The sequence below is a fragment of the Podarcis bocagei genome (genome assembly GCF_964188305.1).
Source record: "Podarcis bocagei genome assembly, chromosome: 2".
Classification (NCBI taxonomy): Eukaryota; Metazoa; Chordata; class Lepidosauria; order Squamata; family Lacertidae; genus Podarcis; species Podarcis bocagei.
The window spans coordinates 106,623,995-106,650,034 of record NC_138126.1 but is presented as its reverse complement, the minus strand read 5'-3'; the positions used below and the strand labels follow the sequence as shown (position 1 = coordinate 106,650,034).

The following is a 26,040-nucleotide window of genomic DNA, read 5'->3' as shown; positions in this document are numbered from 1 at the left end:
TTCTAGCACATTTCTGTCTGTGCCAGCCAGCAAACTGCTTGCCCACAAAATACTAGTTCCTTCAGTTCTGCCAAGAAATAAATGCATTACAGCCATTTGTTGATTTCCCCATTAATAGTCAATCTCATGCTTATTCACTTTGTTCTTTATAGAGAGCTCCTGCAAAGGTTTCTTCCCATTAACGTTTAGGGATCTTCCTCTTGTCTGTTTCACTTCAGACAAATCACATTGACACACACTCCAAATAAGCCTCTCTCAGCGGCTCTCTCTCTCTGCCCCTCTCTCTCTCACACATACACACACACACACAGAGAAAGAAGCAGAAAACGTTAAAAACGACAGTTACTTGAATAACAGTCACAATAGAATGGAATGCCTCTGTCATGTGACTCACAGTCAGCCAATTACATGAGAACTACTGCCAAAGGAAAAACCCCATGTTAAAAATGCACAGTAATTTAACATAAGTAAACATTCCCATTTCCATAATGGAAATTAAACCATTATCCTTTGTGGTTCAAGGTACTCCAATGCATTTAACTTGTAATATGGAAGGAGAGGTTCAGCTGTGTCCTGGGCAATTCTTTTGACATTTGCTCCTCAAGGTCACTTCCAGGAATACAGACTGGCTCGCATTCACCATCAATTGAGGAAGGAAGGCGCACTGTCTAACCAGACATTGGCTCATTATTATTGCAGTACAGCAAGGGGCTTTGAATGGTTACCAGAAGCAACAGTGTGAATGGACCAAGGATCCGATGAAGCAAACTCAACTACGTTGAGCCCGAATAGCTGTACTTATGGACAAGCGGGTTAGAATGAACAATAAAAAATAAAAAAAAATGGGAGAGAGATGGCAGGAGAAAGAAATTAGTCCAATGACTCAAACACAATTTTTAAAATCTCCTCTTTTATTCAGACTCACCACAGTTAAAAAGTCAGATCAATTACTAATCATCGTTATGTACTGGTCTTTGTGCATACAAACAAAACCACACACACTGAAGAAACAAGCCCATGGGCTTTCAATTAATTTAGTCCAAGAGCACCAACTGGCTGGTGGTAACCACATGACCCCTGGGAAGCCTCTGGCACACACATACACCTTACCCTCTGTCCCGCCCTAGAGAAAATAGGTATCACAAAGCAACCAAAGTAAATCCTGCTTTGTGAACTGGGAGAAAAGCCATGGTGGGGATGTGTGTGTGGCACTGGTTATCCAGTGGCCTTTTTTGAAGGGCCATGAGGTGATATATAGGAATACAGGTTCCAGTGACACACACACAATTCTTGAGGTTTAACCTGCAAGCACAAATGCAACAGACAAAAAGCAAGAAGCCCTTAGCTGTCAAAAGTATATGATGTACCAATGCAAGCTCTCTTACTTCTGTTTCCGCCATAGAGCACAATGGGCGTGTCTTTTTACTCAGGGATCTCAACCCTTATAGCTGATCTGCCAATGAATTGGTACTGATTTTCTGGATGAACACAAGTTGTCAACTAACCCCATCAGTTTACTCTGCCCCACTCTACTCTCTTGATTTCATCACAAGGAAGCGGGTGGGAACAATTCCCCAAGAAAGCCCTCTTGCTTTCATAGCAAATAAAGATATTAGAAAACGCAGGTAGGGAGTGAGGGGTGGAATTAGGTGCTACTGCAATAGGCCTCCTAGTGTTGACACTCGGAGGCTCAGATCCACCTTCAGTGCTGAGATGGTAGAAAACGCCATATTGGCATGTCAACTGAGTTAAGAGCTTAGATTAACGATTCACAGAGGCTCAACCTCCAGAAACCCTAAAGTAGTAAGTCCAGAAGTAGTAACCCTCCATAACCCTAAAACTGGAGGGTGATTATTTCCTACCAGACAAGGTATATTAGGAAATGAGTGCACCTACGGGAACAGCACTATAGAAGCCCAGACACTTGACAGAAGAAGTGCAGCCTTCACTTAAGATTTGCCACAAACACTTTGCAATCTTCCCTTGCTCCCCACCTCTAAACACAGCCCCTAAGGTCCCATTATTGATTAAAAGAAATGATCTATCCATTTCGACAAGCAGTGAAGCCGAATATTTCCACGGCTAAAAACAAAGCACTGTATGGACTTCTCTCGTAGGTCACTCTTGTAGGCCATTTCAGCTCTTTGATGTTGCCTTGCACCACTCAGTTTATACCACACAACAAGATTTGTGAAGACACAGCAAAGACAATCACCACAGATTAGACCTGACTTCATACCAACAACCCCGCTGGAAAAGGAGTAATGGAGTGGCAGGAGGGGGAAAAGCCACAAGAATGACTTTTCCGCGTTTTCCAGAACCATCCACATTAACATTATGGCAAATTTTAAGTCTGTATAATTTAAGTCAAATCAACATTAACCCAGATCAGTATTATTATTACGTAAAAATGCATTGTTCCCATTCCAGCTTCTGCTGTGCATTTTGTCCAGAATGACATATTCTGAAGGTCAAAGATGGGGAAAGTTGGCATCGCCTGTTATCCAAGTCCTACATCCAGGGACATCATGACCACAAATCCTAAGATCGATGTCCAGGAAGCCAGCTTCCCATTGCCACTGCGAAGAGAGGGGAAGTAGGGGAAGAGAAGTTAAGGTCTGCATTCTTAATGGTATTTGCTGTTGTTGTTTTTTGTTTGTTTCCTTATCTGACACAAAAATGTTTCTTCTTCCCCCTTTGGAGAAGCAAACAGTGCATTTAATGCCCTGTTTTATGCTGTTCGGTTGGGATGGTCATGATTTGAGGGATACTGACCGATGAGGGGAAGTGCTTGTGTAGGCAGAAGATACTGAAAACAGTGACAGCTAACACACCAACAATTCCCCTCTAGAAGGGGAGAATTGGGATGAAGATGAGGTGCTTTTGACTTGCAGGGTTTCATGACAAGGAGTCTGCTACTCCAACCAACTCTTAAGATTGGATTCTACGACATTGGTCTGAGTAGTTTCAGGAGGTTGTGAAAGTCTGATGTCCTGGGAACCAAAATCTTTTCCTCAAAAGCTGACTGAGAGGAGCTTAATTTAGGTGGCGTTGCTGCTGTTGCTGCCTGAAGTGGGTTTTCCAATCTTTTCTTCTCTACAGAACAGTTAAACTGAAACAAAGCTACAGTGGACCTCACAGTCATGCCTTGGTTTTAATCTCCCCTTGATTTGGTTTGCAGAGGCTTCTCTACCTGAGAGACATTTGGTGTTAAAAACAGCATGAAAGAAACAGAATGGATGTGGCTGAATAAGGAGTTGCTCACCTGATCTGTGCCTCTGGGATGATGTCGTCCATCACCACATATACCATTGCCCCAGCAGCAAAGGCCAAGGCGTAGGGCAGAAGAGGCTCTGCTAACACTATGGCAAAGGCCCCAAAGATGCCAGCTAGTGGTTCCACCATGCCGCTTAATTGCCCATACCTGTAAAACAGCCCAAACAACATGTCACTAGATAAGGCAGGATGCTGTTGTCCTGTCCTGTGCATTGTGTTGTTTGTCCCTTTCAAGCTGCCACAGTTTGCGAAGTCAACACAAATCAGTTCTTCCCCTTCTCCTTGACAACTTCCCATTTGAGGCCAGGACAACAGGGATAATTATTGCCAATCATCATCATCATCATCGTCATCATCATCATCATCATCATCATCATCTCCTCTGAAACCATTCAGGAGCAAACACTGCAGAAGACAATTCCCCTCCTTTAATCTGAAAGGTGGCAAATGGCTACAGACAAAAGAGAACATCTGGCTATAACAGTGAATTTCTCCTCCCCATGCCTTTCTCTACTCCACAGGGACCTTTTGCAGTCAAGATCTTTTGTCAATCAATTCCCTCCAAAAAATATAAATAAATAAAAAATCTACTTCTGTTTTTTAGTCTGATAGTCAAGTTTTGTTTTGGGACAAAAACAGAGAAGTTAGAAAAGTCTTATTGGGATTGCAATTTGCAATACAGTGGTACCTCTGGAGGCGAACAGGATCCGTTCCGGAGCCCCGTTTGCATCCTGAAGCAAACGCAACCTGCTTCTGTGCATGCGTGGGTCGCAATTCCCCGCTTCTGCGCATGACGTCATTTTGAGCATCTGCGCATGCGCAAGTGGCGAAACCCGGAAGTAATGCACTCCGTTACTTCCGGGTCACCGCGGAGCATAACCTGAAAACGCTCAACCTGAAGCACATTTAACCCGAGGTATGACTTTATCTTTTGGGGGGTTTCTTGGGGGGGAGTTGCTACATGTTTTCAGTGTAGTGCTATCAGTTTTCCTTTCAGGGCTACCCCAAGACATTCTACTGTGGTCTAAACCAGTGTTTCCCAACCGGTGTTCCGCGGCACACGAGTGTGCCGTGAGACATCGGCTGGTGTGCCGCGAGATGCCTGGAGGGAGGCGGGCGAGTCCGGCGGCGAGAGGCAGGGCGGCGGCGGCGAGGAGAGGCCGCGCCTCCTGCTGCTGCCTGGCGCTCCTCCTCGCAGCCGGCAGCGCTGCCTGGGCGCCTCCGTGCGACTCTGCCTCGCTGGGTTTGGTCTCCCAGCAGAGACGGGTCACACGCGCACCTCCCTCCCTCCCTCAGCCTGCGCGGAGGGAGAGCCAGAGAGAGGCATCGCTCCTGCGCGGCGGGAGAGGGAGCAGCCGGAGCGATGCCCCAAACGAAGGCATGGGACCGGAGGGGAAATCCTCTCCGAGGAGGATTGAGCGCAGCTGAGAGAAGCCTTTCGAGGAGCTGCCGTGTCCCCTGGAAACCCCCTTCCCAGCTCTGCCTGCCTGCCTGCCCAAAGCTTGGAGGTTCCCCGGCAAGGGGGAGGGGAAAAACTTTCACTTTTGTGCGTCCCTCCCGGCGTGACGCTGCGCGCTGACGTCACGGGGCGGGGCTTTAATGGTGGTGTGCCGCGAGATTTTTTTTCAGTAAGCAGGTGTGCCGTTGCCCAAAAACGTTTGGGAAACACTGGTCTAAACCACTGAGCCTCTTGGGCTTGCTAATCAGAAGGTCTGTGGTTCGAATCCCCGCTACTGAGTGAGCTCCCGTTGCTCTGTCGCAGCTTCTGCCAACCTAGCAGTTCAAAAGCACACCAGTGCAAGTAGATAAATAAGTACTGCTGTGGCAGAAAGGTAAACGGCGTTTCTGTGCGCTCTGGTTTCTGTCATGGTGTTCCGTTGTGCCAGAAGCGGTTTAGTCATGCTGGCCACATGACCCGGAAAGCTGTCTTTGGACAAACGCTGGCTCCCTTGACCTGAAAGCGAGATGAGCGCTGCAACCCCTTTGACTGGACTTAACCATCCAGGGATCCTTTACCTTTACCTTTTTACTGCCAGAGGTGGAACTCAAACAGCACCTCTCCCAGAAGCAGAGCCCAAATGGTGCCCCTGTTTGGTCTCCCATTCAGACATCAATTCCAACCTTTGTCTATCCTCCTCTCAAGGTCACTTTGCCTTGCTTTGGCCAATTCTTATAATGGTTTACTAATCAATTCCTGTCCCCAGTGAACTCTGGGAAGTGTAGCTGTGTGAGGGGAATTTCAAGTGGGTCTCCTAACAACCTTCAGCACCCTTAACAAACTACAGTTCCCAGGATTCTTTGGTTGAAGCTATGGTAGTTTAAAGTGGTATAATACTGCTTTAACTGTGTAGTCCAGATGAGACCTACATGGCAAGGAGTAAAGAGATTTGCATTTCTGATAGTTGGATTAGATAGGAGGACCTTTAGCAACCATAGAGTAGGTAGGCCCAGTTAGGAAAGGGATTGAGAACCACTGACATAAATAGCAGCATCCTCTCCCAGTGTGCGAGGGAAAGTGTGAATCAGGGCCACTTGAACACATTTCCAGTTCCAGAGTTGCATCAGGAAATACAAAGGAAACGTGAGAAACAGGTTTTGAACCTTACCAGAATGCTCTCCACGTCGAAAACCCAGCTCCACGCAAGGGAAGGCTGACAGCTAGTCCTTCTGGAAAGTTCTGGATTCCAATCCCAATGGCTAAATTCCTGTGCGAATAAAATGAAATAGATCATAGGTATTGTATAACAGAAATGATGGCTGTGCATGGGTGGAGCAAATAAAAGACATTAGGCTGAGATAGTCCTTTTGTTGGCGAAATATTCCTTGTTATTAAACATGTCTCTTTAATGTCAGTATTTTCAGCCCTTGGGGCCTAAGGCAATCCTGCTAATGCTTGGCATCCAACTCAGGAGTCTCATCTTCAAAGTCTTCTACATAAGTTGCTCAACTTAACAATGCCCCTGGGAGGCAGGGAGGAACAGAGGTGGGTGGGGGGAAAGACTTGTCAAAAGGAGGCAGATAGCAAGTTTAAAATAGCTGTCTATATGGAACTTCAAATTGCTGAAACAGACACCAGAGGCAGAAAGGTGTGTTTTAAAAAAAACACACAAAAAAGTAGGGGAGGGGCATTGCTTTACACATTATTATTTCAGCCTGCTTCTGTTTGTTTGTTTGTTTGTTTGTTTGTTTGTTTGTTTGTTTGTAGTAGTCATAATAAAGGTAAAGGTAAAGGGACCCCTGTTAGGTCCAGTTGCGGGCAACTCTGGGGTTGCGGCGCTCATCTCACTTTACTGGCCGAGGGAGCCGGCGTACAGCTTCCGGGTCATGTGGCTAGCATGATTAAGCCACTTCTGGAGAACCAGGGCAGCACACGGAAACGCCGTTTACCTTCCCGCTGGAGCAGTACCTATCTATCTACTTGCACTTTGACGTGCTTTCGAACTGCTAGGTTGGCAGGAGCAGGGACCGAGCAATGGGAGCTCACCCTGTCGCGGGGATTCAAACCGCTGACCTTCTGATCGGCAAGCCCTAGGCTCTGTGGTTTAACCCACAGCACCACCCGTGTCCCAGTAGTCATAATAGTAGTATTTTAAAGGCTTTGGTAACTTCTACACATCCTGAGCTGAAAGGGGGGTTGCAGGCACAGGGCAAAAATATGTCGTAGAAAGGATTGTGAGTTGGCATTGGGCATGAGATGCCACAGTTTAACAGTATACATCTCTTTTCATGTGGGAAGCTTACACATCAGGGAGTATGCTAAGCTAGAGCCTCTCACCCTGATTACAGATTTCCCAAATCGAAGAAGATGCTAAGATGCTGACACTTTCCCATCAACCAACTCTCCCTCCTTCAAAGTGCATTCTGAGCTGATGCAAAGAACAAAATCAAGCACTACTCTGAACTCTGGAACAGACATGAACAGAGGCTTGGAGGAACACATGTTCATGAAGACCCAGGTCTTGAATTCTGCAGGAGCAACTAGGAACACTGAGTTCCTTCAAAAAGCAAAAGTTCCCAGGGCTGCCCCATGAGAAAAGCCAACTCATTCAAACCAAAATCCATTATTAGTGCAGTATTTTTATTATCCTTTACCTTTTATCTTTATTAGGCCCAACAAAATGTCGCAACATAACATGCAAGCTTTCGAGTTCACCAGAGCTCTTAATCAGGCTAGATGGTAAATGATTTGGGGTGGGGGTGGGGAATTGGCAGGCACTGTATACATTTGTATTTGTGTCTGCTGTGAGTCTTTAGATGGGACAGTGGGACGAGGTAGCAGATATCAAATGGGGGGTTGATAGGTGCTACTGAGATTTCAGATTGTGTGAAGGCAAACTGAAGAAAATACACATATAAGAGCTGATTCCCCCATTGGGAAATGGAAAAACCAGCTGTGACCCAGGTCCATGCCCTTTACAGTTCCTTATATTCCTAAAAGAACCGGGAGCACCATACCTTACATTCCCCACTTCCCAACTGCTTGCCAGAGAAGAGGCAAAGGTTATTCCATATAGGTTGCTTGTTACAGAAAAGATTTCTAAAGAACATATTATATATAGATCTCTCTTGCACTGAGACACTCTCCTCTGTGGTTTTAATTCTAATTGCTGCAGAAACAAATGTCATCATATCAGACCCTAGCAGGACTGGAGACTGACTTGGAAGAAGGAAACAGTGATCTGAGGGATCCTGTAACAGCCAGGAGATGGGAGGCAGAGGCAGGAGAAACTGCAGGATTGGAGAGCGAAGAACAGGTGCAGGAGGATGGAGCGATAGGTCAGGTTGGTGGAAAGTCAAGAACTTCCATGCCTCCTCCTCCTGCCCCCACCTCTCCTGATCCATTGCCTCCCAGGACCAAGTGAGGATTGGAGGAGGAGGAGCAGAAGCAAGTTACACACAGGTGGAGTCTGTGCCTGCTTGTGGGAGATACATAAGCTGAGGTTGGGGGCATGGCCTATTTGTTGTGGCAACTGCCTCATTGGGTGCATACCTAGGAGCAGCTGAGAGATGCAGGGCTGATAAGACATGCATTTTCCTAACTTGTAAATGCACTTTTGACAACTCCTCACTCTGGGCATTCCTTGCCTGACACATACTGTATTTTTCACTCCATAAGACACACCTAGTTTTTAGAGGAGGAAAACAAGAAACAAGAAAGCAATGCAAAGCCTCTTGAGCAAAGAGGCAGGAGCAATCCCACTGTGCTCAAGAGGCTTTGCGTGGCTATCCCTGAAGCAAGAAGAGCAAGAGGGATCGGTGCACAACGATCCCTCTTGCTCTTCGGGCTTCTGGCATAGCTGCACAGCCTCTTCAGGGCAGCGGGATGAAGGCTCCTCGCTGCCCTGAAGAGGCTGCGCGCGGCTAAGCCAGAAACTAGAACAGCGAGAGGGAGTGCTGCACAGCGTTCCCTCTCGCTGTTCTGGCTTCTGGGATAGCTGCGCAACCTGCATTTGCTCCATAAGATGCACACACATTTCCCCTTACTTTTTAGGAGGGGAAAAGTGCATCTTATAGAGCGAAAAATACGGTAACTTCCCTGTTTTGGCCAGTGCTGAATAGTGATGCATGGATGCCTCACATCATTCATGTCACTAGGTGGAGGACATGCTACATACAGTTCAAGCAATGGCAATTTGGAGCCTGGGAGTCAAGCTCCAGCTTCCTCCATTCCCACCAGCATCTTGTGTTAGTGGCAAAGGTATTATTTCCACAACATCACTGTTCAAGTTGGGTGTTTGGGGGTGTGCATTCCACCTGATGGTGAACAGCCATTTTTTAAAGTCCAAGATAGGTTTGCATTTCTGGACAGCACTGATCCAAAAAAAACAAAAGAGTGCTTCACTGATGTTTCAGTATTATCCATGGTCTAAAGCAGGGTGTAAAGGTAAAGGGACCCCTGACCATTAGGTCCAGTCGTGGACGACTCTGGGGTTGCGGCGCTCATCTCGCTTTATTGGCCGAGGAAGCCGGCGTACAACTTCTGGGTCATGTGGCCAGCATGACTAAGCCGCTTCTGGCAAACCAGAGCAGCGCACGGAAACGCTGTTTACCTTACCGCCGGAGCGGTACCTATTTATCTACTTGCACTTGGACATGCTTTCAAACTGCTAGGTTGGCAGGAGCAGGGACCTAGCAACGGGAGCTCACCCCGTCATGGGGATCCGAACCGCTGACCTTCTGATCGGCAAGTCCTAGGCTCTGTGGTTTAACCCACAGCGCCACCCAAAAGCATGGACTGCACAACAAGCATGGGAAGTTTCACAATTGAAGGCTCAGCTATAAGTTGGTTGAAAATGGAACATATTAAAGTGTCTTTGTCAACTGAAGATAAAGCATTTGTTTACCTGGTGAGGGTTTTAAGAGGCCAAGTACCGTATTTTGCGCCCCATAAGACGCTCCGGCCCATAAGACGCACCTAGTTTTTTGGGGGGGAAATAAAGAAAAAAATTTTTATTTCCCCCCCAGGTGCGGGGCTGGAAGAACCAGGTCGGGGAACAGTGGGAAGGCACGCTCTGCCTCCCCGCTGTCCCCCGAGCTTGTGGGGCTGGCGATGGGGAGAAGTGCACCAGTCCCGCGATGGCAGGCAGCTCTGTGCCGCCATCCCGAGCGGGGCGGGACTTAGCGCCCCGCTCGTGATGGCGGCGTAGACCTGCCTGCGGTCCCGCGACGGCAGGCAGATCTCTGCCGCCATCCCGAGCGGGGCGGGACTTAGCGCACCGCTCGGGATGGCGGCGTAGACCTGCCTGCGGTCCCGCGACGGCAGGCAGATCTCTGCCGCCATCCCGAGCGGGGCGGGACTTAGCGCACCGCTCGGGATGGCGGCGTAGACCTGCCTGCGGTCCCGCGACGGCAGGCAGATCTCTGCCGCCATCCCGAGCGGGGCGGGACTTAGCGCCCCGCTCGGGATGGCGGCGTAGACCTGCCTGCGGTCCCGCGACGGCAGGCAGATCTGTGCCGCCATCCCGAGCGGGGCGGGACTTAGCGCACCGCTCGGGATGGCGGCGTAGACCTGCCTGCAGTCCCGCGACGGCAGGCAGCTCTGTGCCGCCATCCCGAGCATGGCGGGACTTAGCGCCCCGCTCGGGATGGCGGCGCAGAGCTGCGCTGGTCCCAGGAGCGCAGGCAGCTCTGCAGGGCCACCGGGAGCGGGGCGGAGCTTCTCCCCCGGCTCCCGGTGGCCAGGCAGAGCTGCGCTGGTCCCAGGAGCGCAGGCAGCTCTGCAGGGCCACCGGGAGCGGGGCGGAGCTTCTCCCCCAGCTCCCGGTGGCCGGGCAGAGCTGCGCTGGTCCCAGGAGCGCAGGCAGCTCTGCAGGGCCACCGGGAGCGGGGCGGAGCTTCTCCCCCGGCTCCCGGTGGCCGGGCAGAGCTGCGCTGGTCCCAGGAGCGCAGGCAGCTCTGCACGGCCACCGGGAGCGGGGCGGAGCTTCTCCCCCGGTTCCCGGTGGCCGGGCAGAGCTGCGCTGGTCCCAGGAGCGCAGGCAGCTGTGCACGGCCACCGGGAGCGGGGCGGAGCTTCTCCCCCGGCTCCCGGTGGCCGGGCAGAGCTGCGCTGGTCCCAGGAGCGCAGGCAGCTGTGCACGGCCACCGGGAGCGGGGCGGAGCTTCTCCCCAGGCTCCCGGTGGCCGGGCAGAGCTGCGCTGGTCCCGGGATTGCAGGCAGCTCTGCGCAACCCTCGGAGCCGGTCTCCCGAGGGTTGCGCAGAGCTTCCTGAAGCCTGGAGAGCGAGAGGGGTCGGTACGCACCGACCCCCCTCGCTCTCCAGGCTTCAGCGAAAGCCTGCATTCGCCCCATAAGACGCAGGCACATTTCCCCTTAATTTTTGGAGGGGAAAAAGTGCGTCTTATGGGGCGAAAAATACGGTATGCCGATTACTCAGACATATAAAATGAGGGCCAATTTACTGTCTGGCTCAAATATTTCCAAACGGGTAAGGAACCCTGTTGCTTGGTTGGGGCAGCGAATCATCTGTTTAGCACTGCCAATATGCTGTCTAGTTTTGTCAATACTGATGAGGTGCTCAATTCTTAAGAGAAAAAAATACAGGTCCTTGGTGTTAAACAGATGTGAATGTCTAACACTCCATCTATTCAGCCCTCAATAGCTGGTTGAGAGGGAACACAATTGTGCTAAGGGAGTGTCAAACCACACCGACATTTTATTGTCCTTAAAATAGAAACAAAGGTCACAGAGTTCCTGTCTTGCATTTAAACAGCGGGTAGATTTTACCTGCAGAGGCAGACACAGGGAAATGTGGTTAGGGAGGTACAATATTGAGTTTTAAAGTGAGAAATCGAGATTGAAATTTCTGTTAAACCACGAGCTCGCTGGGTGGGCTTGGACAAGTCAACAATATTTTAGTTTAATGTAGGTAGCAGAGTTATCGGGAGGATAAATGAACAGAGAATTTCAAAGCAATTTACACACTGTAAAGCAGCTTTCGGCAACTTGGTGCCCGCCTGATTCCTGGGATGAAAACTTTCATCATGGTCATCATGCCGGGATAGATGAGAGCTGTAGTCAAAAACATCTGGCAAAGACTACTGTAAGATGCATTGTCCTTTCCCCATCCTGTACTTTTCTTGCTGCTTCTAGTGTTCACTAGGATTATTTGCCTTGACTGCCATGTTTGCTGACAATACCATGCATGTGTGCAAGCACACTATGTACTAAGAAAAATGGCAGCCAAGACTGGTCCACCAATGGTCACTGGTAGCAGCATATGAACATGAAGGGTTACAACTAGAGAGGACAGGAATCTGGGGAGTTGAGGTGGCCTGCCCAGTCATCTGAGTGCCACCAATACACGCACTTTCTTACAATATTGTAGTATTGCAGCACAATACTATCTGGTACCTGGCAAAGCAGCTAAAGTTCTTTCTGAGGATTTTCTAAGTAATTCTAAACCATTTTGAGCTAAACTATGCATGCGTTGTATGTATGTACTGAAGTCTATAGAAAGAAAATGTCTGTATTTGAAAATACAAGGAAGGAAGGACTTCTGCTCCACCCAGTTGACTGATAAGGCTCTTAGTTTCCCATAAATGGTCATGGGGTGGCTAAATACTAAAAGGATACAAAAACAGCTGAATGAATCAGCTTGATTGTTCTTATGAATGGAAGGATGAATGAACTGTGGTTTGCAAACTTGAGTTTCAGTCCATCTCAACATACAAGGCATGGGAGGCAGAGAGACTGAAGGTTACATAAAATTCTTGGCATGGGTGCTGCTGAGGTGTTGGTTTCAAAACTGAGGACTCACCTGGTGTATATTAGACTATCTGCAGGATCTACATCTGCACAAACTTGAAAATGAGGGATTCATTCTCTCATGTGAGCTTCTCCCAAAATGGAATTGAAAAGGAAACAAAAGCTTCCCTTATTGCATTTCTCTGTTTGATGACAGAATTTACTGCTCACAAACATGAAGGATTAACAACACCAGAGGGCACAGTCCGGACAAAAGCAGCACAAACCTTTATGTTGCCTCCAAAGCTCTGCCAACAAGTCCCAGCCATGCCCTGTAGTAACCCTTCTTCCTCTGCCACCTACGCACTTGTGGTATAAAACCTAGAATTTCACCTGCAATCCCATTCCAATCGTCCAACGTATAGCACAACCCTGGCAGCTGCAACTCTCAAAATGAATGCAGTTTGAATCAATGATGCTGCGGGATTTCAAAGTTCAGCATAATGGGGCTACAGTTGTACCTCGGGTTAAGAACTTAATTCATTCAGTTCTTAACCTGAAACTGTTCTTAACCTGAAGCACCACTTTAGCTAATGGGGCCTCCCACTGCCACTGTGCAATTTCTGTTCTCATCCTGAAGCAAAGTTCTTAACCCAACGTACTATTTCTGGGTTAACAGAGTCTGTAACCTGAAGCGTCTGTAACCCGAGGTACCAGTGTACATTTTTTAAAATTATTTTTTAAAAAACCCTTCATCCTCCCATTGCGTAATATGACTTCAAGTTACAAGATAGGAGATTCCAACTAAACATCTGGAAAAACTTTCTGACCGTAAGGGCTGTATGACAGTGGAACGGTTTCCCTCGGGAGGTTGTGGACTCTCCTTCCTTGGAGGTTTCTAAGCAGAGGTGGGATGGCCATCTGTCATGGATGCTTTAGCTGAGATTCCTTGCAATTCAAGCTGCTGGACTAGATGACCCATGGGGGTCTCTTCCAACTCTACAATGCTATGATTTTGTGAGCACTAAATCACCACACCAGTGCTTCCTTGTGTGTAGGAGCTCCACAGACATGCAACCTGCGCACATGTGTCTTTTCCCATTCACTTCACTGAAATGCAGCCTTGTACACTGGAAGGGAAACGGCCTCTCACATTAAAGTGAGGAAGAAAAGCAACGCAAGCAAGAGCTCTGCATTCTCAGCCGAGCACCGGCAGCTCAGTATTGGACAAATGGAAATGTTCTGCTTGGTGGTGCATGAATTAAGGGAGAAAGGAAAGAGTGACCGATCTTGAAATTCAGAAGCCTCACCACGCCTTGACTTACCCCCAGTTTTAGCCAAATCATGGCCCTCCTCCCGGTAGCCTTTTAAAAACTGTAGCTAAGCAGACAGTTTCAGAAGTTGGGGTTCACCCCAACTCTTGGCTGAATAGTAGTGGTTGGGACACAGGTGGCACTGTGGTCTAAACCACTGAGCCTTTTGGACTTGCCGATCGGAAGGTAGGCAGTTCAAATCCCCGCAACGGGGTGAGCTCCCATTGCTCGGTCCCAGCTCCTGCCAACCTAGCAGTTTGAAAGCACACCAGCGCAGGTAGATAAATAGGTACCACTCTGGCGGGAAGGTAAGTGGCACTGCTCTGGTTTTGCCAGAAGCGGCTTAGTCATGCTGGCCACATGACCTGGAAAAACTGTCTGCGGACAAACGCCGGCTCCCTCGGCCAGTAAAGCAAGATGAGCGCCGCAACCCCAGAGTCGTCCACAACTGGACTTAACTGTCAGGGGTCCCTTTACCTTTACCTTTTACAGCACCTAGCTCAAATGGGGGCACTTGCAGCAAAGCTTTGGAGCCACTGCTGTGAAGCCAAACAAATCCAAGTAGGGCTGTGACAAGATTTTCCCACCTTTCCAGCAAAGGTTGCTCAGCGCCCACCTAAACACGGAGTGCATTTCCCCTTGAAACACAGAGTCGAGAAAGCAGGGCCTCATTCTGTCCCCCAGGTCCTCGCCCTTAAAAAGGAGGCTCAAATCGCCGCACAAAGACTGGCTTCATTCTCAGCTCCTGAGAAACCTCAGCAGCTGCAAGAAATATCTTTTTTTCTGATACATTAAACACTTGTTTCCTCTTAGCAAAATAAGAAGACCAGCCTTGGTGGTGGGGAAGAAGAAGAAGAAACTGCTCAGAGTTGTTTAAACTTTTATATATACATACATACATATATATATATATATGTATATATATATATATTGAGAATAGAGAATAGAGAAGGCGCTGCTGCGAATTTCCTTACCCAGGACAGACTTATTTTAATAAAGGGAAGAAGGAGGAGAGGGAGAGAGAGAGAGAGAGAGGAGTGGGGTGGGGGGAAGAGTATGGGGAAAACATCTCTTCCAGAAAACAGTAGAGCTGCTGTCTACACGCTTCCTCCCCCCCCCCCGGCAGCCCCCCCTTGCCTCTCCTTAGCACAAAGCAGCTATTACCACAGCAAATTAATGGGTGGGAGAGGAAAGTGTGAATGGAGGGGTCTGTGCAAAAAGAAACCACAAAATTGCCACTGAGCCTTCCCCCCACAAGGAGCCAAAACCTATTCTGACCTTGCTCTACTTTGCCTGCCTTAAAGGCAATTAGGTGAGGTGTTTTTGTTGTTGTTTCTTTGCTTTGTAGGGAAAGGGTGGGTGGTCAGTGCAGATTGGAGAAAGAGGAAGAGAAAAGCAATTGCAGAAAATCTAGAACACAGATACCCCTTAGGAATCTTAACACTATGTATGGAACCTGGACTATTACGCCTGTTCTTATTTTCCGTGGCATGCTTTCAAAGCCACGGGAAGTGAAAGTGCACAATTGCATGATCATTCTTGAGATTTTGTGAGTGCAATTAATAGCGCAATTCTGGGCATGTCTGCCCAGAAGTAAATCCTACTGAGTTCAGTGGGACTTACTCCCAAGTAAGTGTACATGGGATTAAAACCTTACAGGTTTACAACACAGAGATTTGGGAACAACTGAATCCCTCTGTAAAGATAATAAATCACTGAATCATAGAGTTGGAAGGGACCACGAGGATCATCTAGTCCAGGGGTCAGCAAACTTACCACACCTCGGGCCGGTGTCTCCAGCAGCAATCGCGCAGCAGGCCAGAGGGCGGGGGAGCGCATGCCCATACGTGTGCACACACACTATTTCTGGTGCACTTCCGGGTCAGAGGAGCACCAAAAATAGCTTGTGCACATGTGCATGGGCCTCGTCCGACCTGGATGTGCACCGCAAATAACGCTTGCGCATGCGCACAAACTATTTCTGGTGCTCCTCTGACCTGTGGGCAGCCGTGCAGCACAGTGCCGGTAAGAGTGGGCGGCAGCAGTGGGCATTACCGCGGGCTGGATAAACGAGTCCCTTAGGCCTTATCTGGCCTGCAGGCCTTAGTTTGGGGACCCCTGATCTAGTCCAACCCCATGCAATGCAGGAATCTTTTGCCCGATATGGGGCTCAAACCCATGACCTTGAGTCTCATGCTCTACCGACTGAGCTATCAACAAAGGTTTGTGCTTAATACTATATTTTAAAAAAAGTTTTCTCCTTGAGTGGCATCTGGTTGATGTCTTTCTATGGACAGGAGATGTCTGTCAGAGAAAGAGAAGGCAACCCCTTCCCCTCTGGAAGTGCCCCCCCACTTGCTCCTAGGGGAGAGGAAATCACCAAAAACTTCCTTCAATCAGAAAAGAACGCCAACTGGATACCACCCCTTGCACCCCAGCATTCAGTAAACTTGAAGATTCTCTTTTGGGGTCTACAAGTCTCAAATACTGTACCTCTGCTCTCAGTTTCCATGCTAGCTAACCTCAGGTCACACTCAAACAACCATGGCATGGGCCTTCCACAGAACTACTCCCCCGCCCCAGGAGATGAAGGGTCACAAACAAGAACAGAATGTCTTGTCTCATTCATAAACTCAGTCTCCTTCAGTAAGCAAATACACACAACAAACAGCTTTGTTTGAATCCAGGGTAGTGGGAAGAGCTTAATGAGGTGGAATCACAGATTTTTACATCAACATTCCCTTTAAGTTCCCTCAAGGAGAGGGGTGGAAGTGGAACCCTGATGACTAGCAAAACTTTCAGGAAGCTTATTTGCTTTGCATTGCACACAGGGAAGCCAGATGACAGTGTTTTACACAATTCCAACACTGATACATAACGGTTCTTAACACCAACCAAGTGACTGTGGGTTCCTGCTGCAGGTTGGGATTTGATTCTGCCCAGCCTTTGTGCAAGGAACTGTGGTAGAAGTAGCCAGACTGTGGTCAGATCTAATTAGCTAATGCTTTTAGGAAATGTTGTAATAGGCAAAACAGGCAACTTGCAAGTCCTAAGAATGACTCCTCCAGTTCAAAGGTGTAAAGGGTATCTTCTGTGATGGGTGGGCATTACAGTAAAGAAAGTACCGGTATCTCTCTTGTTACAATTTCTGGAGAAGAAATTTGACGTGATTGCTCCTCTATATGAGACCCATCTGTTCGTGGTTTCTCCCAAGTTTACTGGGAAAGATTATAACCCCAATAAAACTTCACTGTGCTCTGGAAAAGAAAAGATGCCTTATGAAGAAACTCTTGGTGTCGTTAGGAAATGTACACTACCAAGGCAGGTGGCAGAGCTCAGCAGGAGTGCTTCAGTTGCCCCCCCCCCATACAGCCCAATGCTATGATGTGAGCAGCACTGGAGTATTCAAGAGTAGAATCTGTATGGTGGGACTGCGAAGAACTGGGCAAAGGCCTTGCTCACCCTTCCAGGGCAGTGAACATCGCCTTGAAAAGCCAGATTGTTAAATTGTGAATTATGGAGGCAAACAGAACAAATATCAAGAAACAGAAGCAGACTGTGAAAACAGAACAGAACAGAAACAGAACCAGGAATCAGCAAGTAACAATCAGACAGACGGGGCCATTTTGTAATTATTCCAGGAGCAGGAACAAGGTACATCACAACTGCAACTACTATGACATCACAGACTGGGAGCTCAAATAAATTTGGTCCTCAAGATTGCCTTCAACTTTCCTTTGCAAATTTTGACACTGAGTCATTTCCAAGTACAGTGGTGCCTCGCAAGACGAAAATAATCCATTCCGCAAGTCTCTTCATCTAGCGGTTTTTTCGTCTTGTGAAGCAACCCTATTAGCGGCTTAGCAGATTAGCGCTATTAGCGGTTTAGCGGCTATTAAAGGCTTAGCAGCTTAGCGGCTAAAAGGCTATTAGTGGCTTAGCAGCTTAGAAAAAGGGGGGAAAGTGAAAAAAATCGCAAGACTCGCAAGACGTTTTCGTCTTGCGAAGCAAGCCCATAGGGAAATTCGTCTTGCGAAGCGCATCGAAAAACGGAAAACCCTTTCGTCTAGCAGGTTTTTCGTCTTGCGAGGCCTTCGTCTTGCAGGGCACCACTGTATTTTCTTAATGCCATTATATTCTTTGAATAATGGTTATCTACATTCAACACTTAATGATATATATCTGACAACTGATTTTTTTTTTCAGAATTCAACGGCTGACGTGCAACGGCACATAGTCAGTTACATTGCAACAGTATGTTTGTTCTTGGTGATAGCTTGTGGTTAGTGAAAAGAGAGCTTAACCAGGAACCTGGGTTTTGGCAACAAGCCAAACCTCAGGTTAACTCAGTGTGTTGCAGGAGCAAAAATGACCAGGAAGGAGCAAAGTGGCTGTACAGTCCCAGTGGTGAGGTATTATCAGGAAGGTGCAGTCTCATAGACCTTGCTCCCAACCTATGAAGTCTTCTTTCCCCTCTGTCCTATTAAAATTATCCTGCCCTAAATGGAAAATTATGCAACGGACCTTATACACAGTATGCCTGTGAACTGGCGTGGCATCACCTTGGAACTCTCTCATTAACTTTTTTTTTAATATAAAAAAGCAAAGAAATTGGCATCTCTGCATATTTCCAAGGTCAAGACACAGAAAGCCTTCTATAAGCCTAAAACCTTGTTTTGAAGGGACTATTATTTTACAGAGCGATTATGAAAGTAGGCTACATATTCTTAACAAGCCCCTTTTCACTCCGGCTTTCAATTCCCCACAGTGTATAATATGCATGTGTATTCCTGCATAGCAGGGCCCTTAACATACTGTTTTGATTGTTATCGCCTTGCCATGAAAGGGCCGATTGTTTTGGGTTCCTACGATTACATCATGGCTTCCCACTCTGGTTGCCTGTCAAGGTGTTTGATCGGAGCTTGCAGGTGGGAAGGAGTCCTGCGGTAAGCCTTGAGCACTTCCCCATACTTGCCCTACCTGTTAAACACAGCTGCCTTAGCACGCAAAGGCTCTCTTCTCCCCCCCTCCCTTCCTTTTCTTGTGAACGCTCACGTAGAGCAGGCAAAGAAAATGAACTGGAGATGGAAGATACGGGAAATAAAACTACTGAGTTTAGATTCTGGCTCTCAGGAGACAGGCAGTGCTCAGAAGAACCTGTCAAAATCTTTCTACAGGTTCTACTTTTAGTTAAATATTTTTATTTTTTTACTTGATTTGGGGAGGGGAGCTACTTCCCCCCCCCCCCCGGCTATGCCCATGGTCACACACACTGCTGGAATTTGAACTCTGGAGTGCTGGCCAAGGGTGAATGTAGCCTGCAGTTGGCGGGGGAAGGAAAAGTTAATCTGTCCTATACAGTGGTACCTCAGGTTACAAACTTAATTTCTTCTGGAGGTCCGTTCTTAACCTGAAACTGTTCTTAACTTGAGGTACCACTTTAGCTAATGGGGCCTCCCGCTGCTGCCACCGCGCGATTTCTGTTCTCATCCTGAAGCAAAGTTCTTAACCCGAGGTACTATTTCTGGGTTAGCGGAGTCTGTAACCTGAAGCGTCTGTAACCTGAAATGTCTGTAACCTGAGGTACCACTGTACAATCTTCAGGGCTTGCAACTGGTGCTTGGGGGAAGCGCTATGGCATTTTCTTTGCAGACCTACCTGCCTGTCTGCCTATCTGCCTCCTCTCTGCATACTTTGTCCTTTATTCCTCTGCCCACAGGCTGCCATTTTGTGTTTGAGCTCTGCCTATCTATGAACTTCACAACCACTTGCTTTGACTCTCCGGGTGACATACAGATAGGTTTCAGTTCCACAATTTATTCTGAAACCACAAGTGGCTACAAAGGAAGAGCCTCGTGTAAGAGAGCATGTACTGGTCTAGCACAGCCGATAAGATGCTACTCCACCAATCAACAAAGCACCCCAACATGCTTTTAATTTGCCCGATCACTATGAACTCACCCTCCTTTTCTTACAGCCTCAGCTCACCATCTGAATTATTGGGGAAATATGCACCTGTCTGAGAGAGGACCCTTGTGAGGTTTGCAACAAAATCCTGCGTTTAGAACAGTTTAAAGTTCTTTGTAAATGCTGAGTGTTATTCTCATTACCACCTAGTAGAGCAGATGCAAAGCATGATGCTCAACTGCTTCTTTAATACGCCTTGTATACCTTATTTATTATTGTTGTTAGAGAAAACAAAAATTGGGAACAGTCACTAAGAATTTAGAAGGACTGTTTAGATAACCTTTTATTTCACATCTAACATACCAACACAATGGTAAGCAGTGATTATTTTTACATTGTGTCTCTGAGGGACAACAAACATAGGCTTTTACTTCCTTGCTACTTACCCTTTTTTGGTTTGCATCAACCTCTTGCCTTTTTAGCTACAAGTGAATGTTAAGTAGTCTTCATTTTCTTCTATTTTTACTTTTTAAAAAGGAGCCTACTTTCCACTGCATCTCTGGTGGTCTTTGAGCTTTCCCAAACCCCAACAGCCATTGGCGAGGACCAAAAAAAACGAAAAGCACAAGCTATATATTGTTTTGGAGGCTTAATTGGCTAGAAGAAAATGGCTCCACCTCACAATTCCAGCCCTCACACTGGGAAGGAATCAATTGGGTCTTATTGCCAGTCAATGGATGCCAATTCTTACCCTCCAGCTTGCATATAGAATGCCGATTAACAGGGTGGTAGCAGGAAAAAACCACCCCAATTGTGCTGTTAAAGGGGAAGTAAGGCCATTTATGAGCAGCGTAGAAACATTTATATCTGTGTCTGAGCTCAGGTATCTGTTCTCTGAGGAGAATCTCTTCAGGAAATTCAAGGACCTTTTAACTCTGCTTACAATAAGGCAGGGGTCAGCAAACTTCTTCAGCAGGGGGCCAGTCCACTGTCCCTCAGACCTTGGGGGGGGGGGCTGAACTATATTTTGGGGGGGGGGAATGAACAAATTCCTATGCCCCACAAATAACCCAGAGATGCATTTTAAATAAAAGCACATGTTCTACTCATGTAAAAACATCAGGCAGGCCCCACAAATAACCCAGAGAAGCATTTTAAATAAAAGGACACATTCTACTCCACACTGATTTCCAGACTGTCCACAAGCCAGATTTAGAAGGCGATTGGGCCTTAGTTTGCCTACCCATGCAATAATGCCATGCAAGCATATATAATACAGGAGGGCAGTTCTGTATAGCGAGTGGAGAACAAATGCAGTTGACACCCCACACCCTTTCTGAAGTGCTCCTCACTGTGAATCCTAATACCCTGACTGCAGGAGGATGCTAGGCAGTCAATATGCCACACGAGAAGGGTACACATACCCATCCCTTGTCTTATTCTTGGGAATTTTCAGTGGCAGCACCACACTTATGGAACTCTCTCCCTGGGGGCATCCTGTGTTGTCATCGTCCCCCATAGAAACATTCAAGCAAAAGTGAAAGACATTTCAATTGTCCAGACTATATGTATTACAGATGACACTGGTTTTTAGTGGGTGGCACTATAGATAGCTTCCACTGCTAATCTCTATGAAAGTGTTTTTCTGTGACTTTGTGGTATTCCTTTATATTATTTAATTTATGCTGTCAGCCACCCTGTTCCCTGGTTGGAAGAAGAGCAGGGTGGGAAAACAACCAATAAACAAAGAAATTAAAACACTGCTTTTCAAGCAGAAGCCCTCCTGTTAACATCTAAAAAAAAGAAGCCCAGGACAAGGCTAGGAGAAGGAGACGGGTCGAAGATCGCCGAGTGAGCTTCACAGGTCAAAACCAGCCAATGCATTGCAATGATTGCAATGATGCAATACAGTGGTACCTTGGGTTACAAACACCTCGGGTTACAAACACTTCGGGCTACAGACTCCGCTAACCCAGAAGTAGTACCTTGGGTTAAGAACTTTACCTCAGGATGGGAACAGATATCATGCGGTAGTGGTGCGGCAGCAGCAGGAGGCCCCATTAGCTAAAGTGGTACCTCAGGTTAAGAGCAGTTTCAGGTTAAAAACGGACCTCTGGAACGAATGACGTTCGTAACCAGAGGTACCACTGTACTGCAAAAAAAGATCAACAATTTCGCTGCCACCCCCCCCCCCCAAAGAAAACCTCAACAACTCAAGGTTTTTTGAAATATGTAACCGTACTTTAATTTGGCCCTGCTCCTGGATTCTGTATTAACCGCCATTTTGAAACACACTTCAAGGATAGGACCCACTCAAGAGTGTCCACATGGTGGCTCATATCTTTTGATAAGGGATAGTGCTAAGTAAATTGCCCCAAACCAAGAAGGAACTGTCCTAGATTTCATGTGTAAAATATTATGCATTTATATTTAGAAGTGCCTGGGAGCAGAAGAAAGAAAGAGGCATATGGGGAGAAAGTCTCCAGCAGGAAAAAGGCTGGGTATGTGGTTGAGATCAACACAATGTATTCATTCAGGAAAGAAAAGGAGGGGAAAAGCACTTGTCTCACAGGGCTTTTCCCAGTGAAAACACCAAGATAAGTTTACCAAACACTCTTCACCCTTGACAAAGAGAGAAATTGTATCCTAGCCCTGCAGGCTGCTAGTGGCGGAATCCAAGGTCCTGAGTGTGCCTGTGGGTTCTTTGGCGAACAATATGTTTGCTCAGTCTTGTAGACACATCCTCAAGAAATCTTTACGACTGTGTTCAGGGTGACATTCCTTCTCACTGCCCCCCCCACCCCGCTGCAGTGAAAAATACAAAAAAAGAAGGGGATGGGCTTGATCAGGGGGTGCCAATTCACCCACTTTTATCTGGTGCCACTGAAAAAATGAGGCACTGCTAAATATCTTTCACCACTGGATGGCACAAGCCAAACCAATCTGTAACAACACTGGTGCAATGGTAGCCACAACAAACAAAACCTCCTTGGCTTTAAGTTAAATCAGTCCTTGCTACTTAGCCCCATTTGGTCTCTCTCGCATGTGTACTGCTTTTAATCAATTTAATGATATTAGCCCCATAAAACAGGAATTCTCCGTCAATTTGTGCAACAAAGCATCTCATAACATGTCAAGGTGTGCTTTGCATGCTGCTAAAGAATGATTAACGCAAGCCTCTCCCCACCTTTTAAAGGAAATATTGCAGTACAGTGGTACCTTGGGTTAAATACGCTTCAGGTTACATACGCTTCAGGTTACAGACTCTGCTAACCCAGAAATAGTACCTCAGGTTAAGAACTTTGCTTCAGGATAAGAACAGAAATCGGGCTCCGGCAGCGCAGCGGCAGCAGGAGGCCCCATTAGCTAAAGTGGTGCTTCAGGTTAAGAACAGTTTCAGGTTAAGAACGGACCTCCGGAATGAATTAAGTTCTTAACCCGAGGTACCACTGTATATAAAAGAACTTATCATGTTTGCTTTTTTGTGATGGCAGTAACGGATCTTGATAATTAAGAGAAATGGTGCCAACAAAAAAATAATATATAGGAAGCAGCCGTGGTTGCTGATTAATTATTGTGCAAAAGTCTCCTCTATATGCAGCAGCAATATTATGAGATGCCCAGTCCTGGCACGAAACAACTTTATGGGTCAACAAAAGGAGATTTCTTCTTCTTCTAGTACAGCAAGAGAGAGGGGGGGAAAGAGAGGTATGTGATGTATTGAGGCATTTGTTGAGACAAAGATACTGGGGTGGGGGGAAGGAACAGCACACGCCTCAAGCCAATATAGGCTCATGTCTTCAGCTGGCACCAGAACAAAGCGATTCCAAAAATAGAGCTCAAACACCTAAGTAATCGCTCATGTGTTTTTGAGGAGTCAAGTCGTACGCATTGCCAAATCTATCGACCTTACTTAGTTTTCTATGCTTTTGTGGCCAGCTCCCTTTTAGAAGCACGGAACAATATTTCACATGCTGTGGAAGTCAAGACTGTCTTCTTTGTTCTTTGAGTGGCTGGGGAAACCCAGCCAGATGGGCAGGGTATAAATAACAAATTATTATAATAATTATTATTATTTATCAAGGAATGTTAAATCTCACTGAGCTTTCCAACAGCCTGTTTTTGTAGTAGCCAAATTGCACAGAGAAGAGATTTTAAGGGTTTCTGAAGAGAAGTGGTTGGGCTCCCTCTTTTTTAGGATTCAGGGCATACTGAAAAAGGGCCTCTTTAACCAGGCCTCTGACTGTTCGACATCCAATGTGTTGTGGAGGGATTGTTGGGGTGGATTGTCACTGTTTTGATTTTCATTATGTATTTGGTGTTTTTACATTACAGACCCTCAAAGTGTCCCTATTTTCCAGGGACTGGTCCTGGATTTACAGAAGCCATCCCAGTTTCCGATTTGATCCCGGAATGTCCCGCTTTTCCTTAGGATGTCCCTATTTTCATCAGAGAAATGTTGGAGGGTATGGTTAGGACACCCGTTTTCAGTGGAAAAATGTTGGAGGGTATGGAGTTATGTGACACACACACACAGCTCCGAGCCCAGGAGATAAGTAACTTTACAACTTTTAAAAGACATCTGAAGGCAGAAGTTTCTAATGTTTAATGGTTGAAAGCCCTTCTGCCCTTCCTAGTATGATTTTTTTTTGTTTTAAAGATATTTAATGTAGCTAGGCCACGCAGACAAAATGGGGTCAAATGTTTAGCTTGTACTATTTTTGGAAATGATTTAAGAGGGCCTTCCTTTGAGATCCCGCCAGCTTCATGTTAAAGCAGCACGCCCTCCGTAGAAATGCCCACCAAAACTTTATTTTTGGGAGGAGAAATAAAAAATTGCACGTTAACACTGGCAAGGCTGCACACAAAGTACAATTTAACGATGCGGCGGCACTGATCCCGAGAAATTCTAGAGTTGGAGAGAGCTTTAAAGCCTCTTTGTAAAGGTTATTAAAACATTATTATTTTTTCAATAGGGGGAAAAAAGCACACATGTGCATTAAAACTGGGTGGTCTGAAAGGAAAACTTTCAGGCCTCTTGCCCATCTAGAACGATTCTCTGAAATGCTGATGAATGTATGTTTGTAGCCTTGTCCATTATCAACTGCACAGCGCCCCCCCCCCCATCATCACCCTGCCCTGCCCCAAGCAGATAAGCCACAGTGACACCAGTGACAGGAGGGCAGTCTTACAACTGCCCCCCTCCCATCTTGACTACTACAGTCGTACCTTGGAAGTCAAACGGAATCCGTTCCAGAAGTCCGTACGACTTCCAAAACGCTTGGAAACCAAAGTGCGGCTTCTGATTGGCTGCAGGAACCTCCTACAGCCAATTGGAAGCCACGGAAGCCCCATCAGACGTTCGAGTTCCAAAGAACGTTCACAAACAGGAACACTCACTTCCCGGTTTGCGGCGTTCGGGAGCCAAGGTACGACTGTACTTGTTTCAGGATCTGGGAGAAATACCCAGAATCTGGGGAAAGCCTAGGATTTTGTGCTGTATGTCAAGGCTATACACAGAACACCTGTGCATCTTCAGCAAAGGAATCGGGCAGGGGGGGAATGATATGGTGGTTGCACCCATTACTTCAATACTGAACTGAAATTCCACCTATAAATTTCCACAGAAAGATGCTCTAGGGATTCAGTTGTAACTCAAACATTGACTTAGTAAAATTCATGGCACAACCGGATCGCAGTTCCCAGTTTTAAGTGCTAACATGCCACCCAGGGCAATACATTAATCTCTTTTGCAAGGAATATGCCTTGAACTATAAAGATAAATAAGATAATATTTAGTTAGCTCAGAACTGCATCAGCCTGAAGCATAACTGTGCTCTGAAGAAACATGTGCCAACTTAGATGCAGATTGTTAATTGATTTAAAATTTAAAAACAAATACACCAATACATACCCACAGGGATTCGAAATTCAAATGCAAAACCAAACAAGACGCTTTGAAGATGATAATCTAGTTATCTTTCTTAACCCTCTTAAACTAATGTGGACTCCAGTAAGTCTTTTAAATATTTGTAGAACATCCACCCATTTTATTTAAGCAAAACTCCCCACTTTTTCATTTTTTTAAAAGTTTAACTTACTAAAACGGGTCTGATTTACTGCCTAAAGTCAATCCCAACATCACTTAAGCAATACTCTCTTTTTAAAAGAAAGCATTATAAAGCAAGTTGAACTTCAATTCCTACAACATTACCCTCCTCCAAATGAGTAGATTAAAATAGCTTAGAAAGGAAGAAAGAATAAATCTTTCCTCCATCTGAAATAATATTTTTATTTGTTTTAAGCTGTTGGCTACATGAATGAATACCTTTAAGACAAAACAAATCAGTGGTACAG

At 46.6% G+C, this 26,040-nt stretch overlaps 1 protein-coding gene across 3 annotated transcripts in view; it reads right to left on the bottom strand.

The window, feature by feature from the left end:
* Window positions 1-890: 890 nt before the first annotated feature.
* Window positions 891-26,040, bottom strand: part of SLC39A11 (solute carrier family 39 member 11) — a 277,726-nt gene continuing 252,576 nt past the window's right edge. For all 3 annotated transcript variants that reach the window (XM_081180946.1, XM_081180947.1, XM_081180948.1), the window contains 3 exons: window positions 5,883-5,981; window positions 3,266-3,424; window positions 891-2,579 (listed from right to left, as the gene is read on the bottom strand). In XM_081180946.1, the coding sequence (XP_081037072.1) occupies window positions 2,501-2,579; window positions 3,266-3,424; window positions 5,883-5,981 (337 nt within the window). In that variant the 3' untranslated portion in view covers window positions 891-2,500. The remainder of the gene's footprint in view (window positions 2,580-3,265; window positions 3,425-5,882; window positions 5,982-26,040) is intronic.